Source organism: Helicoverpa zea, chromosome 21, assembly GCF_022581195.2.
Source record: "Helicoverpa zea isolate HzStark_Cry1AcR chromosome 21, ilHelZeax1.1, whole genome shotgun sequence".
NCBI lineage: Eukaryota > Metazoa > Arthropoda > Insecta > Lepidoptera > Noctuidae > Helicoverpa > Helicoverpa zea.
This window is the reverse complement of record NC_061472.1, coordinates 5,496,714-5,513,950: the sequence shown is the minus strand read 5'-3', so window position 1 is coordinate 5,513,950 and position 17,237 is coordinate 5,496,714. Positions and strand designations below refer to the sequence as shown.

Sequence of the window (17,237 nt, the reverse complement as noted above, 5' to 3'; positions counted from 1 at the left end):
ATGGAACACAAAAACACATAAGTGACACTCGACTTTAATCTCTATTTATGTATTTTAAACGTATAAAAACAACATTAATATCAATTATCGTGTATAATTCAATGAAAATGGCTTGACCCATTTCAATGGCATCTTTCAAGACTCTACGGCCTTGAAACTATTTCGAAATTAGTAAAAATATAACTACATTCGACGTAAACATTTTCTGAATGCGCGAAAGATTTTAATGTCTATGCCAAGATAATGGACACTTTGATATAGTTTTAGATGTACGACAAAATAAAAACAGCCATTAACTTTTGTGACGTACCTAAGAATGTAGGATTTATAACGGACTAGAATTTTCCTATGACTTCGCACAGTATAGCCAAGTAGTTTTAGAGGTCCATCGTCACATGAACATAGTCCAACTTCACCAGCCACCCAATAGTATCGGAAAATTATGAAAACGGAACTGAACGAAATGGAGTCTCGGGAAAATGCTTCGTGGTTGGTATTTGCTGTATTAACCAAAATACGTGCTATCTGGATAGTTAAGTAATTAATAGTTTAATTGAACTTCTATCACGCCATCAAGACACAGTGGACAAAAACACATAAAACTTGGACAAAAACAAAAACCAAGTTCATCACAAAATCTGATACGTGCGTACGTCAACTCATAAAAACTGTTTGTTATCGAAACCACTGTGTACATGTGTTACACTTAGTTTAACACGCAGCGTCGCTTGTTCTGAATGAGCATTTTTTTCGATTTCCAATATCCTAGATGCTGATGGTCCTGGCTGCATATTCTATAGAACAACACCATCCAAATTCTTCAAGTCATTTTGTTCAGTCTTTTGTTATTAGGTTATTTTTCAGCGAAAACAAACAACTCGACATCGGAGATAGATGTTCAGCACTTTTGTTTCAATTGTCGAGTTCACAGACCTACTTGTATCTTCTTCATACTTAAAAAATAATTGGACTCACTAAATTTCAAAAAAATCTGGACTGCATTGGCTTATTTTATTTTATAGAGGCCCAGGAAATGTTTAAATTATACGAGGCAATGCGAAGTTTGTCCGGTCAGATAGTGATAATAAAAAATTTAAAACATTCAGTAAAAAATAAATGGTGATTCTACAAACAGACAAGTCATATAATTTATATATTGATGTACATGTATGCACGTACATATGTTAAATAAAAGAAGTTTTATATGTGCTTTTTACTGCCTCGTCGGGCATCGTAAATATCCATTAGGGTAAATCAGGGATGTCTCCGACTGATAAAACTGATTAGTTCTTGTCGTATGGTCCTTGGCGTAGGAAAATACAAAAAATATACCACAGTGCATCCAAAACATAAAAGGAAAGATGAGTATGGTATCTTTATCCATTTAAGTTGGATTACGAATTACAGCGGCTCTCAGGTACCTATCGGGTAAAAAGTCTTTGATTGCTACGCAACGCAACGTAGCGAGCCTATCGTAGCAGATTCTAGCCTAATCAATAGTCATAATTTCCATATTTTTGCATATTTTGTATAATATAACGTTTCACTTAACATAACTTACGCTAGCATGAAGCTTATTACCCGCTTAATTGGATTATGAAGAATCCTTCGTATGTCTGTGTCGTTTTTTTGTGCTTAAATAATAGAACATTATATGTAGCTATGTACATTGTCATTCTTGTATAGACTTTCGTAAATATTTTTAAACTTTAGTTGCAGTTCTCTATTCATAGATGACAGCACTTGAAGATAACGCTGTGGCCACCAACAGTAACTAATTGGAACCACTGTGCAATGAGTGATGCTCGTTACTAAACAGAGATGGAGCCATATGAGTCGCTTTAAATAAGATTTAACGCAAAAGAAAATACGGACGAAGTCTGAAACTGCCCTTTCATGATTATGATTACTCTTTCAATATTTTATCACCTTTTTTGCAATAATTTACGCTTTTAAGTTATAACTTTGATGACGAATACATGCACTAAGAAAATAATCTTAGTTGCATGTTGATAATAGCGTCATGTTAAATTCAATAAATAAAAAGCAAAAATCTACAATAAAATTGCAAATAAAAATACTAACTCAATTTTATAACTTTTATTATAAAATTAAATTATACTTACATACTTTATAATATTGTAATAGGATTAAGCAAAATATAAAATCTATAATAATTTTAATATAAAATATATTTTATAATACCTAGGCGTACAATAGTATACGTAATATACTTAAGAAAGATCACACTGACTAGATTGCCACACCCCTCGTCTGTTTTCAATATTTTGTTTAGAACTTAATAGTGATTATTACCGATCATTATAACAATTACACTTGATTATACTTTATTGTTACCTTTTTGTAATTATTTTTTTACCTCGTCATGTATTCGTAAATATATGAACACAATTTTAGAAATTATATTTTTCTCTTGAAGTATGATTTATTTTTGCATATGTATCAGAGATACGTATATACCGACATGAAGATAATACGTACGAAGAAAAATCGTTATACAACCAGTAACATCACTAAAGTTCTTAACAATGATTTTAGTTAATCACAATACAAAAAAAAAATTATTTTTTCGGAAACTTCGGAAATGCCAACATCGTTATGAAAATACGAATTATCATTTTTTAAGTAAGTTAGTACTCATAACTTCGTTAATCCGTTCCAAAACAATATATATAATCATCATTAAAATAAATATATAAATTATATAGGAGTTAGTAGGGACTACGAATTAATTTGCAAGGTAAATATGTAATAAATATCGAATATATATAAATAAAAGCAAAATATACGTATAAATAATAAATATGTAAAAGGAAATTAGTCACGAGAAACATGCATTCATAATTTAATAAATGTAAGTGAAAATATAAATAAAGGTTGGTAACTTTTAAAATAATTATTACTTATTAATAAGTACATATTAGAATACCTACTTATGCCTATTTTATTATATTATGCCAACACTATAATTAAACATTATTCCGCTATTTCTAAGAATAATTTATTAATTACATCTAAAAATTCTTTGGTAAGCTAGCTGTGTCCGTGAGCATTAGTAAAATTCCGAAATAAAAGCAATATTATTATTATTTCGGTTCGCCATTATTATTCGATTTATATACACAAAGTATATTTTTCGTTTATATTAATTATTATATAATATATAACTATTTATGATTCTGTACTTCTAAATTATTTTCAAAAATATTCAGAGTACATCGCGCTTTTATGTTTAAAAATAAACCATTAATAAATCCGAACGCTAATTTTATTATACAATTTATTCTAAAACGTAACGATTACAGGAAAGTTAGCTTTTGGTTATATAAATTAGGAAACCTTATTCATACTCAAATAGTATTTTAGTAAGTGTATCACAAATTAATTTAGATTTATCAAATATGTAGAAAGTTATCAAATAACCATTACATGTATACAATGTTTACAACACTATACATTTTGTGTTACATAAAATTGTAAACTAACTATACTCGCGTGGATTGCCTTATTATTTTTTATATTTAGACTTACAACAAATATATTATAAATTAATTAATAATATATATATTTACATATAATTATGATTATAAATCGGTGAATCCGTGATGTTTTTCGATCACTTGTATGTTGTCCAGATCCTCGGTGCCTGTTATAATCTGTAGAACGCGGAACGCCTTCGATTGTCTTGGGGGGCCCTCTTGCGTGAATTTGTGGTAGTATACACTGAAATTATTTAATTTATATAGTTAATATATGTGTAATAATATTTTTATATAAAGGTGTTATCGTTTTTTAGACTTTAGCATGATTTATTAAGTGATTAACGTCTTCAAAATAATGATTATGTTGCTTTAAACATTGTTATTTTTTATAGCTGTAAGTTTTTCAAGAATAATAAAAAAATCCTTTGCATAAAGATATATGAACCATTTTACTTAATAGTTCTAGATGTATGCTTGTTATAGTTTTTTTTTCATAATTAGTTTGAAGTAATGAGTTTGTGAAACTTGTTTTAACGAGATTAAACGACAAAGTCAAAATAAAATTACAAACAAAATACAAAGTTATAATCAAAAGCGCAAAATGTACACGAATAGCAGCTGTACCTAACATTTTGGATAACAGCCGTGACCTGATACCGATAGAACATTAAAGGTCGTGAGGAACCTGAATAGCCAATTAATTACGGTACAGCGTTAGCAAAGAATGATTCGATTAGTGGAAAAATAAAATTAGAACGTGTTGGAAGAGCGCTAAATATAAAGCAAGCGAAACTCTGAGTCATTGAGAAGCGGTGCAGTAAAAACTGTTTACTTTGAACCGTCGCTCCCTTAATACCGCCCACCGAAGCTGAAATGAGGATACACAGTTGTAATGTGATATTTATTCCAAAAATTACGTAAAAATCCCTTCGTTGAAGCGTTCAATTAAATTGCAGTGACTTAATTGGGTGCTGAGTGCAGTAATACCACCATTTAATTGATAGTTTGTATTGTAAAATTGGGTGTGAATTGAAAAAGATTTAGCATGTAAATGTCCTTCTTATTTTCTTTCTTACCTTTTGTTTGCCCCTCCATTTCCACCCTCAATCTGAATCGGGATTATCCTCGTCTTTGGCTGACTGTCTTGAAAAGTCCTATTCAAGGTCGGCAGATCAGGTTGCTGGTTTGAGTCTTCTAACCTCACCAGTTGAGGTGACAACACTCTCATGATTCGTTGAGTTGGTGGCGAGAATGGTGCACGAGCTTCAGGATTCTGATTCATACCAATTGTAATCCTCAGGCCAGGCTGTGGGTGACCTCCTTGTCTCGAATCTCTAGTCTCTGTTGTAGAAACTTCCATTTGGATAGGAATGACCCTTGCTCCTGGTGATCCTGGACCATTGTCTCTAGGTAAGCTCTTACGGTTTTCTGAAGGACGCGTCGACCATGAGGGCTGTACAGGCTGTTGGTATTTGGGAGGGCTGATGACTTCGCGTGCCCCTCTTTGCATTTCGTTACTCTTCCTCACCCATTCAGGTTCTTGGTTCGTTTCACGAGGTGGTGTGTTCAGCTCTCGTGTAAGGCTTTTCCTGCCTTCTAACGGTCTCTGAACCCAGGTGGGTGGTGGAGTCTTAGTCTTTTCCTTCTGGGTTTTCACCCATGGTGGAATAGATTTTGGACTGTCGGGACAGAAGTATACGGGCTCCTCATTCACATACACAACTTCTTTTTGTGGAGCGTTATTGTATTCAGGTTGCTGGTTTTGTTTCCTGGGTGTCACAGGAATGGACATCGTCGATTGGTAACGTGGTTGCTCCTGTTGTTGCGGCTTGGGTGGTGACGAAGGAGCTTCATGAGTTCTCCAAGGTGCAGAATGGTTTTGATTTTCTTGCACGCGGTTGTTATTGGAGTCCTGTGAATTTACCCACGGAGGAACATATTGCTGCTGTTGTTGTTGTTTATTTTCTTGTTTCCATGGAGGAACGTAAGTATTTTCGTTATTTGCTACTGTATTATTGTTTTGGTTAACTTTCCATGGTGGAACGTACTGTTCTTGGTTAGAATTGGTATTATTATAAATTGGTTGCTGATTCTCTTGCTCCCGAGGATGTCTGTTTAGAGTTGCTGACCTCCAAGGTGCAGCGTTTGACTCAGTAGGAGGACTGGGCTTAGTGTTGTTGTACATTACATTATTATTCTGTGCATCAGCATTTCTCTGTCCAACTCTGGGTAAGGTATGGAAGACAGGACCGGAGTTGGTTGGTGGGCTTTGGTGTTGTTGATTCTGGGAATACTGATTGTTAGGTGAATACTGCTGGTTGTTGGGAGAGTATTGCTGGATGTTGGGTGAGAATGGTCCGCGGTTCGAATGTGCAGATTGTGGGCTGTTGTTTGCGGGGGAGTCCCGTTTCTCCGGTTGTCTCCAGTTGTTATTGGGACTCGGTGAGTACGGAGAGCTGTTTGAGGAAGGCATACCCGCGAATGGCTGAGGACTCTTGTTGAATTGAGAGTCCTGCCGTTGCAAAATTTCCCTCGTTGGAGGTGACCCTTGTGGGGAAGCAGAATGTTGGTGTGCATACTGAGCTTCGGGCTTGTAAATAGGGCTTTCAGGGTTACGCTGATTGCCGTACGGGGAACGTTGGATATTATTCTGTGAGGGTGGCGTGTAAGTTTGAGGTTGTTGCTGAGTGAATGACGTAGGCGGCATTTTCACCGTCAAGGGACTGGGGACCTTCTCTACATACTTAGGCGTATTTCCTATTTTCTGAAGCTCTGCCTTCTCAGCCTCCCAGTGGTAAGGGCTGTTCGTTTTTCGTAACATTCCAATAGGGTTTTCTGGGATAACAATTTCGGGTCGTTCACCGGGTGCAATGGGTTTCGGGGATTTTGAGTTCGGAGCTTGGATGACTATTGGTGGTGGGGGAGGGGGAGGGACTGGCATTTTCATGGGAGGGGGTGGTGGAGGAGCTGGCCCTCCTTGTGGGTGATAACCGCCATTCATTGGCTGTTGACCGTATTGCTGTTCCTGCTCTTCTAAAGACCTCTGTCTTGCCATTCTTCGCGCCATGCTTGGAGTTCGTATTTGTGACAAATCAAGACCGCCTGGTGTGTATGTGAAGGGTTTCTTGTCTTTCGTCATCATGGCGTTTTGAATACATGCTGGTGGCTCGACGTTACCCATTGGCTGAAAATTAGAAATTAATAACGTTATTATAAACATTACACATTTTTTTATATCGAGAAAACATCCTATGCAAAGTCATATTGTGTTATAATATTTGAGTCATTTGATCTATGATGCAAAAAATCGTAAAACTTACGTTGACTTGAGTTCTTCCGAAGTTGGGAATTCTGCCGATGTGTCCAGCGGCTGGGCCGTACCTGGAAACCAGCCAACATTCGCGTTATTTTTACATGGACTGACATCGTGGACACTTGCTTACTGCCCGCCGAGGGCGCTGCTGTGACCTATTCCACATTCAAGCCAGTTATCCGGAAACCGTTGAACCATTATCAAAATAGAATACTTTTATTAATCGTGGCATTCGTGTGCCCATTGCTTATTCTGATTTGGAACAGAATGCAAGATTTATTTGATGAAACTCAGTGGTTTAGTGTTGTGTCTGTACTCGTAAATGTCGACATTCGTTTCGGTATTCGAAACAATAATACAATGGTTATTTAAGTCGACTATTTCTCGTGTAATATTTATGTCAATCGTTACTTCTAAATGCCAACCTTCAGCGAAATCCCTGCGGTAAACGAGAACGTTTTACGTGAATTTAAATCGGAAAATGTTCTTACCCGTTTTCAGCCATTTTCTTTGATTTCTGATGCAGTCAACAGTCCATACAAACACGATTGGCGCTCGTTCCTGTGAAATGAGATCACGCCTTGTAAATGTGTACACATGTTTTTCGGAAAGCGGGCTTCATGATCTACACCATACGCTCGGTTTGGCCAAGGTCGGCAGTTAGGTGAAAGTCTATTTGTGGAAACTGGAGCAGCTATGCTCGCTGCAGTTTCGGGAGCCTCTTGCATCTTCAATATTTGGTTTATAACGCTCATAAATTATACAAATTTTAAATAGTTCGAGATGATTAATTGTATTTTAGGCATGGGAACGCCAAGAATACTCGTATTACTGTGCTTATTTTTAACGAAAAGTTTAGCTCGCTTTTTAAATAGCTGCCAGGCAATATCTGACGAACTTTGCACAGGTTTTTCCTATTAATGCAGGCAGATTCATCTAAACCTAAATATTATAGACTGTCAGGCAGAACAAATGCTTTATAATTGCATTCTTCTCGAAGGGCTTAAAATACAAGCTGTTGATTTGCATTTGTGCCATACGTCAGGAGGAGGACATAAAATACGTAAATAATCGATAGGAATTACAGTAGACGGGAAATAGCTAATATGCACTGCTTTTTTTTGTCATTGTAATGTCGCAGTATTTCAGAAGTAATCCAATTTTATGAATGAAATTTATGAATAATCGTTGCGTATGCTTTGTGTTTGCGTTTGTGTGAGGGCGGAGCACGGTTTTAAGGCCAGTAACACACGCGCCAAGTTTAAATACGGCTAGATGACATTGACGGAATTCCGAAAAAAAAAAAATTACGTACCAATTTTTTTGTTGATTTGGGTCGAGAATCATTAGCATAATTACGTCCTTGAATATGGCACGGATGCAAATCAACAGCTTGTATAGGTGCTCTCACCAGCCAAACATTCAGTCACATTGTCAGAAAATATTTACGTCGCAACACAAAGTCATTAGTCACAGTCCAGGACTTATGTCCATAAAGTATTGATGCCAGACATGGCATGTAATGCTAATAGAATTTTGGCACTCTTACTATAATTATAGTGCATGGCTTCCCGCCAAAATTATATTTAGGAACTAACTGCGCCTTCCCATTCCTATGTGTAATAATCTTCTTAGTTCTTTTGAGCAGGTGCATTTGGACTACACAGTTCAAAATTAAGTTAAACATATTTCGTCATTTGTTTATGGGCGGTGGCAGCCATCTTTTTTACGTAACGACTCAAGAATTTATAATTTAGGGAACTATACTCATAGATCTCGTAAATTTTATTATCTATAACTGTTATATATTTAAAAGATATTAATAGCTCTATAATATAATTATAATATGTCTTGCTGGCATTATTTTCAGTTAGATCCCAACGTGACAGAAAGTGGGTGTGAAACAAGAAAAGATTGCTATGTGACGGCCATAAATATGCTCGTGTTATTATTATATTAGAGGAATAGTTGACATACATACAGAACAAATAATAATAGCACAACAATAATTACTCACTATAATATAATATTTTTAAATCACACATAACTTTTATATAATTATAAGAAGTTACATATATACGTATTAAAAAAATATAGCGCAGCTGTTAAAAATTTTGGATTTTTTTTTCCGGCTAACTAACTGGATACTTCTTGAGCCTTTATGAAAATGCAATTATATTTAATCCTTTATTTATGAAACTGTCTTGTAACTAAAGTTTTACCCATACAGCCATTTTTGGTCGCAGATATGATAAAGATGTAACAAGTCGCAACAGTTTCGTAACTGGTACGACACAACGTGACTGTGTAGGGATTAGCTTTTATGTGTTGTAACGGTTCAGTAAAAATGTGACAGAAACTAGATTCAGTACCTTTGTGTGGTCGCTGTTTCGATACTTTACAGCTTAAGTTGTAACCACACATTTTAGAAACTTTGCGTTTGGTTTGTAACCAGTGTGCATTGTTGACACAATTGTGTTGTAACGGGGAAGTAACATGTGTAGTCGATGTTCCAGAACACTTTAACCTAACTTGCATATATAAAAACATGACGAGAGCCAGTTATTCTCAAACTGTCTATGTTTTCTGCCGTTATCAACCATTTAATGAAATTTCAAATGAGTAAACAACCAAAAACCTTACGTAAATTCCGATGGACTTCAACTTTTACAGAAGAGTTAAAGAAATAAGTACGTCCCAAAATATCTTAAGTAATTGTATTCGTACGAGTACATGCAGGTTTTTTTTTATTATAATAATTTTTTTTTCATGATGTTGCATTGTTGGTAGGGCAAATTGACGGATACCCATTTTATTGAACTTAAAACTTATTATTTTCTAGGCCATTTACAGGAAAACAGTACAGAATTTCGTACCGAGGAGCTTATTGGTATAGTCCCTACCCTAGTGCCAAAGTTTCAACTTTCGAGCTCCAAATCGCTGTTTTTTCTTTTTCTCGGCCAAAACAAGACGTCTTCGTCTTTAACCCAAGTACCTACTCGGTACAAGCGATATTAATTCTGATGAGCCTTCTTTGGTTATAACAATGCAAAAAGGCATCTTGATAAAAACTTTGGAAAACACTGTAACCAAATGTTAAGAGAAACCATCTTAAAAATCTAGTAATTTTGTAACAATTTACCGTAACATGTCGACACGTGTCGACACAATATCGTAACTCTGTGACTAGTTGCGACGAGCATATTTTTCATAACAAACATCAAAAATGTTTTTTCATAATTCATTATTTATCAATTTTATGAGTAAATCTTGCTAAAATAATTTGTATTAGGATTAAAATATTTGATATTGTATTTAAATGGAAGCTTTTGAGCACTCGATGTGCATCATTTTATATTTTTATTTTATTTAACAGAAGTTTTTCTTTCGCCAGAATTATTAAAACATGATATTACGGTGGCGCGTTGGAAATATCAACATATTCAACGAAATTACACAGTAAACTTTTTTTCCCAATAAGATTTGAGCATTATAAACCATATTAATTAATGAAAACTAAAACTTTGTTTACTTCATTATCATACTTCAACCATCATTATGGGATTTCTTGTATTTTGTATTATTTCGTCGTGTCACTCACGCACGAGCCAACGAAATTGATCGAACGAATGAATGATTGAATGATTAGTGCGAACTCTGGTTAAAATACGGTAACAATGTTACGACACGGCGACGTAAATTAGAAACCAAATGTTACTTGTTTATTGTGTCGAGATCTTCCCCATTTTTAGTTGCAGCGACGGCGCCAACACGGAACGTCGACGAGATTATGTTTCGAGATAGATCAGTGTCGACGCTAAGTGTCGAAACGGTTACGTTATGTTCGCAAAAATGGTTATATGGGTAACCTAACCGTATAGTAAACACACCTACGCGGCTACGCCTATGACCAATGAAAATTACTTTTCATTTAAAGAAAAATGGCTATTCCATAATTTCAGTAACGAACCCCAAATTATCTATGTATATTACATACTACAGATGAAAGAGACTAGCTATAGTACAGATCTCCTTCAACTGAAGTAGTTCGCACTATGCACTGTTATGAAACGTTATGATAACGGCGGCGCGGGCTATTGTTAGACAAGGGCGTGCAACTGGGCCGTGCGTCTGCGCAGGTGATAGAGAGCTTTCGCACTGGACTGTGAAGACGACCTTGCGGGGAAATATGGAAGTTTTACTTGTGGAAAATTTGCATTAAGGAAGTATTGTCGGACAGTTTTAATATGAAAGTAGTATAGCAGTCTATGTACCTATTAATGCTACAAAAAAATTAACCCTTGTGGTCTAAGTAGATTTAGTTATCTTTTTGTGCCTTCATAATGCTTACATCCTTGTGCAAAGCAGTTACTACGATTAATACCTAGAACTAACATATATCTATCTACCTATGACATTATGTATTTTTGATTCCCTGATATTTTAATTAAGCAGACACAAAAGATAGCCTAGAGAAGCCTATACTTAATATTGAGGATCGATGAAAAGTTTTAAATACTTCTACCTGTAAGGTAGGTAAATACAAGGTGTTGATTTGCATTTGTGCCATAGTTCAGGAGGAGGACATACAATACGTAAATAATCGATTGGAATTACAGTAGATGGGAAATAACTAATATGCATTGCTTTTTTTGTCATTGTAATGTCGTGGTATTTCCGAAGTAATTTAATTTTATGAATGAAATTTATGGGTGATCGTTGCGTATGCTTTGTGTTTGCGTTTGTGTGAGGGTGCAGCACGATTTTAACGCCAGTAACATACGCGCCAAGTTTAAATAAGGCTAGATGACATTTATGGAATTCAGAAAAAAAATTAAAGAAAAAAAAATACGTACCAATTTTTTTATTGATTTGGGTCGAGAATCATTAGCATAATTACCTCCTTGAATATGGCACGGATGCAAATCAACAGCTTGTATAACATCCTTTTCTAAAATAGTACTATCATGTTATATATATTGTTCCCAATCCGTATTCATATCAATCACAAACCGTCAGTCAACAGGTTAATTTGGTAACTGAATTGAGTGAAGATGAACGGTTAAGAATGCAACTGATAGCCAACTGTTAAAACTACATCAATTCATAAACCAACTGAAATCTATTTTGAGACTAAATTTTATTCCACGTACACTTAAATACAATATATGTCACAGTTTTACGCACAAATAACGTCAAACCCGTTTAAATAATTCATAGATTTCATGAAAATATCCAAAAGGGAAATCCAAATCGGTCATAAAGCTTTTTCCAAATTAATTTGAAACTACCTCTGTACTCTCTCATAAACCTTTAACATTAATCTTTTGTTTTCCAAACATCCAGTAAGATTTGATCAATTTAAAAATGAAATGTCAATCTACTGATTTGACCTGCCATTGTTTTCATGGCTGAAACACGTTCGTGCTACGTAGTCACTAATCTTGAATAAAATGTCTTAAAGATTATACATAATGATGATCGATTATGAATCTTGAAAATTATGGGGTTTCCAGTCCAATGAAGAAATGTCGCTTATCCACAGAGAAGTAATTTAGGTTTGGAAATTTAAAGGGACTATGACTCTTGAATTGGTTTCAGTTTTTCTTCTCAAGGTAGTTAGCTAGAAAATACAGCCTTATCACGTTTCAAAATATATTTAACTAGGAAAAATATTGATTTTAACCAACTTGCAAAATAAGTAATTTCATTTATTTATCTTTAAACTCTATTTATATCTCATGCCACTAAGAATTCATCAAATTAATCATCAATTAATGGTCATCCTCTTCGGTTATAAATAAATGTTAATCAACAATTATTATTCTTTATTATTCACGATGTCTGTGTTTGTAAACACGCCCACGAAAAAAACACTTATTCAAAGTCTATTTTTCCAAAATATGAACCTTGTTTTTCAGTGAAACAATCTTGGCACATTATATTTCATACGACAATATTTGAACTTACAAAACACAAAAATTGCATGCTAAAATTAACTTGTAAATGCATTGAAAATAAGCTGTCATATTTAAAATTATATTGTTTTCAAAAAGGTGCTACCACAATTGTTTACACTTAAGCCATCTTCAAGATAAAAACTTTTCGACATGAAATGAAACCGATTTTATTAATATACCTAAAACCTGCATACCTTTAATAATAAACTAAGTCTGACAAATACTATGCTGAAAACCCGCTGCAAAATCGGATCAAACATGACATAATTGCGAACAACTATGCATACATACAAGTCTAATTGAGCACCCCCTTTTCACGTAAATTTCAAAAAGACAGCCAGTTCTGTTACAGCCTTTTTATCGTCCCACTGATGGGCACAGGCCTCCTCTGACACGGAGAAGAATTGAGCGTTAATCACCACGCTTGCTCAATGCGGGTTGCTAATTTCAGACTATAAGAACGACTTATGTCTCTCTCTAATTATTTTTACATTCTTACCGCGAGAAACAAACGTAGATATAATTATTACAACAGGAAATAACGCAATATATATCGTGCGGTCTGGCAACACTGCTGAAACTTCAGGTGTTACAGTTATTACCGGCGCAAAATGGCCGACTTATTAATTACACGCACCTGTGCCAAGCTGTGGACAGATTTAAAGAGAAAGGTTTAACTTATGAACTCATTTATTGTAAGAATGACATAATTTATATAAATGCTTTCAGTTCGTAGTCGTAAAAGAAAATTTTGTAAGCTGAAACTAAACGAGCCAAAACTAAAGATGCTCTCAGTGCAGGGTAAAAGAATGAAAAAGGTTATATAATCACAATAAATTCTCCAGTCTCAGATTAAAATTATTCGATAGTATTTTTTTTTTTACAAATGCCCACAAATCTACCCTGCATAATGACTCATAATTCTTTTTTTAAACTTGTTTTTCTGAAAATGTCGACCATTGGATATGTAAAATACATCAAACACGTCGGCGCATTCACCCAAACCTTAACCATAATCACTTTTCAGGCATTAAATCTATTATAAAACCTAACAAAATCATAGCTTAGCTGAGAGAGAAAATCTGCCTGTCCGTCCGCCTTTAAAACCAGAACCAAGTGAAAAAGTACATATTTTACTTTTTATCATGTTGCAGGAAATGGTTCCCTCCATACGTGGGTGGAATTGTGAAGAGCAGATAGTTATATACATACATAATATAAAGGGAAGCTGATGTTTACGTCTGTTTGCCCGTGGGTGAGTCTAAATCTGCGCAAGAGTGACGGAGCTTACGTGACGAAGCCATGTGTCATTATACAAGTCTGTATTTATAATGTAGCTGTCTTGACCTGAGGTATTTCAAAGGCAAAATGTTTTTAAAATTTTAGTTGTTATTGTGATGGGAAAATTACTGTAAAATGTAGTTTACCTAAAGTGTAAAAGAGTATTAAAAACTTGTTCTTGAAAGTTGGTGAAGAGGGAATTTTTTTTGTATATTGATTTCAAAATTAGAGAAATGTCACACTATTGTTACTTCCAAAAACACGTAAGTGTATTGAGGATAAAATAGAATCATGTATGACTCATGAATCACTATCGCCTTAACGTAAATATTGTCAACGATAACAAATGCTCCCTCTAATAGGTAATAGTTGATAAGAGATGACCCACAATAAAAATAAATATGCACCTACATTAGGAAAGGTTTTTCATACAATAAAACTTTTAAGAACATATTTGTGTATTCCAGTCTCATTAGGGATTGCTAATGAGGGGGTTACTTCAATTAGCTTTTTAGTAAAGAAAATACAAACAACACTATCCTTATAATGTTAAAGTTCCACATTCAAGAGTAACGGCACCCTATAACTAAGACTTCGCTACCCACTAGTCCGTCTGTCACCACAAGGCTGTATCATATAAAACGTGATAGTTAAACATGCAGTTGTTCATACAACTATAACAACAAATACATAAAATTAGATATAGAAAAGCTAGTAGCAAAGAAAAGCAGGACTTTGGAAACAAAGAAGTAAAGTAACAATGCTTAATGTTCAACACACGTAGAGGACTTTCCTTCAGGAATAGCACAATACCTAAACTACCCAATCACGATGCAGAAAATTAGCGATATCTACAAATATTATATACTTTAACTCATAAGTTATTACAATTCTCCTCCTTGACATACGTAACTGACGTCAGGTCTTTGTTTGAATGATGTTTCAACCTGCATTACTCACGGAGCTTACGCGCGCGCGTACAGCTATTTATTATAGGTACAACGGTAGAAGGTCAGCTTTGCACTTATTGCTACTACAATAATTAACACTGGCTCTTCCCCGTGGCTTCACCCAGGTTTTGAGAAAATCATTTCCCGCAACCAGGTAAAAAAGCTTATGTGTGCTTTGTCAGGCTCTACAATATCTATGAAGTTAGCAAACAATTATTAATTTAATGTTTTTTGCACAATCAAGTGCAACGGTAGACTTAACGCCCTAAGCTACCATTCTACCATTCTGCCTTTGGATGGTAAAGAAATAGCAGTGAAAGGTGCAACACTTTATTGTGATATTTAAAAAGAGAAACATCAGTACTTTTAGAGTGAAAGCGCGACCGTTAAGGCAGAGTTACTATCGCATTTATAATATTAATAAGGATTGCAAAGGATAATACAAGAGCTTACCGTCACTAGGCAACAGATAAACAATTAATAGAGCAAATACTTCATGACCCCTGATAGAAAGTTTATATGGTTTATGGCTCATAAGCTTCCAAAAACAACAGAGAAGCAAACATTCTGCTTTAAACCCAAAAATTCGTAAGGGTTAAACCTACTGGGTTTAACCCTTGGGTTGATTCGGGATTTCTAGAAGTAACGACCGAAAGAATGTCCTACCCAAACTATACAAAATCGGGTCTATTCATCTGTTTTGAATGCAAATTAATCCATCTTAAGTCGTGGTATTATAATAATCAATACCTATGTACATAGATATATCAACAAACCGATACGCTGATGACTAAGCTTAAACCCTAGGCTATCAGTTATCAGATAACAAACTAAAATATAACAAGGCAATATATCAATACCGATTTTAGTTAAAATATTAAGAACACCGACAAACTCCGACGGACCGAACGACCGAATTTAAATTCTTTCAAAACGAATGATGAATTTAAAGATTTTTAAACCTATTGCATTTTTCACTATTGTACTATTTTGAATACAACCCCACGTGCGAAAAAAATAAAAGAAGAAATATGTTTTTGCTCTTTAGGATATATCTAGGTAATTATCATACGTTGCAAACGTGTTTCAAACGCGTACGGAGCCGTCAAAGTACTATTCCCATAACTCAAACATTTTATATGTGTGCTCACATCATTTTGTACTTCTGCAAAAGCATTAACTGAAACTGACGTAGACATCTAAATCGCGTGTCTACGAGAAGTATTTATAATTTTTATTGGCCAGTATAAATAGAAAACTAATATTGAATCGAAGAATTTAATTTTAACACTTTAATCCTCAGTATGATTACACAGGGTTACATAAAACTGTCTGAAGGAAGGATTACCGACTGCTTATATCAAAAGGGATTATTAGTTGATTCAAAATACTCTTGAAGAGTTATAACTGCCTAAAAATTCGCTCTTACTATCAGAAAAAGCACAAAAGCTCTCTAATCGTAGCACTGAAATTAAAATGATCAAATTATTGTTGCAATCTACTGATCGATATAGCTATAATCTTTGGGATTATGTGTATTCGATTAAACTTAAAGATAAATGCGTCGGTATTACGAGCAAAAACTTTTTCCACGTTTCTATTCGTGAGCTTTTTGAATTGAAAATTCCTTTTCAACAGTTTCATTTAAAGTGAGGTGTAGATCATTAGCGAATTCCAAATATTACACAAGTAAGTTTTTTAAATAAAAGCTAGAAATATATTTAAAGAAATGGAAAATTAAAAACGACTTACCAAAAAAGAGTATTTCGATCAAAAAAAAAATCCAAACTCCGACGGCACAGCACAAATTTTATCCAAAAAGGCTTGAATTCTTTAAATGGTTCTATTCATATATTTTTTTAATCTTAATAGGGTTGTAACAGGATAGTGTTTCGTAAACACGGCACACGAGTGGGACAGTTCGTTCGTTCGGATATGATGCCGGCCGCGCGGCCAGTATAGAACGCCGCCCGCGCGATCCGAGCACTCGCTAATAGTGGTTTGACGAAGCGAGCTATCGATATCGATATTTAATTCACGTTACGAATAGTGAAGCTAGATAATACAAGTCCGAGTAAACTATGTTCAACTACAAGTACAGTATAGATTGTTTGTGTTAATGTGAACACAGTAAGGGAGAATTACTTAATGATGTTGCAGATGGGCTGCCGTGAAATGTGAGATACAGCCCCACTCCAAATACTCTATTGTTACCAACTGGGCGAGCCGA

The 17,237-nt window shown here is 34.8% G+C and overlaps 1 protein-coding gene across 2 annotated transcripts; it reads right to left on the bottom strand.

Annotated features, from left to right (window-relative positions):
- Window positions 1-2,174: 2,174 nt before the first annotated feature.
- LOC124640673 (extensin-like) lies at window positions 2,175-16,998 on the bottom strand. Of its 2 annotated transcripts, XM_047178554.1 has the most exons (6): window positions 16,760-16,990; window positions 7,308-7,377; window positions 6,824-6,884; window positions 4,580-6,687; window positions 4,336-4,371; window positions 2,175-3,744 (listed from the first exon to the last, which is right to left on the bottom strand). In XM_047178554.1, the coding sequence occupies exons 2-5, from the start codon at window positions 7,319-7,321 to the stop codon at window positions 4,353-4,355; spliced, it is 2,202 nt and encodes a 733-aa protein (XP_047034510.1). In that variant the 5' UTR covers window positions 7,322-7,377; window positions 16,760-16,990; the 3' UTR covers window positions 2,175-3,744; window positions 4,336-4,352. The 2 variants fall into 2 exon arrangements, with proteins under 2 accessions (XP_047034510.1, XP_047034509.1); XM_047178553.1 differs by lacking the exon at window positions 4,336-4,371 and having other exon boundaries at window positions 16,760-16,998.
- Window positions 16,999-17,237: the final 239 nt, after the last annotated feature.

What these genes read in the sequence shown, in the direction of transcription:
- LOC124640673 (XM_047178553.1), bottom strand. An exon ending in TCGGAAGAACTCAAGTCAAC is followed by an intron (nt 6,688 to 6,823) that starts GTAAGTTTTACG and finishes TCTAATTTTCAG; the next exon opens with CCAATGGGTAACGTCGAGCC. An exon ending in AATGGAGGGGCAAACAAAAG is followed by an intron (nt 3,745 to 4,579) that starts GTAAGAAAGAAA and finishes AAATAATTTCAG; the next exon opens with TGTATACTACCACAAATTCA.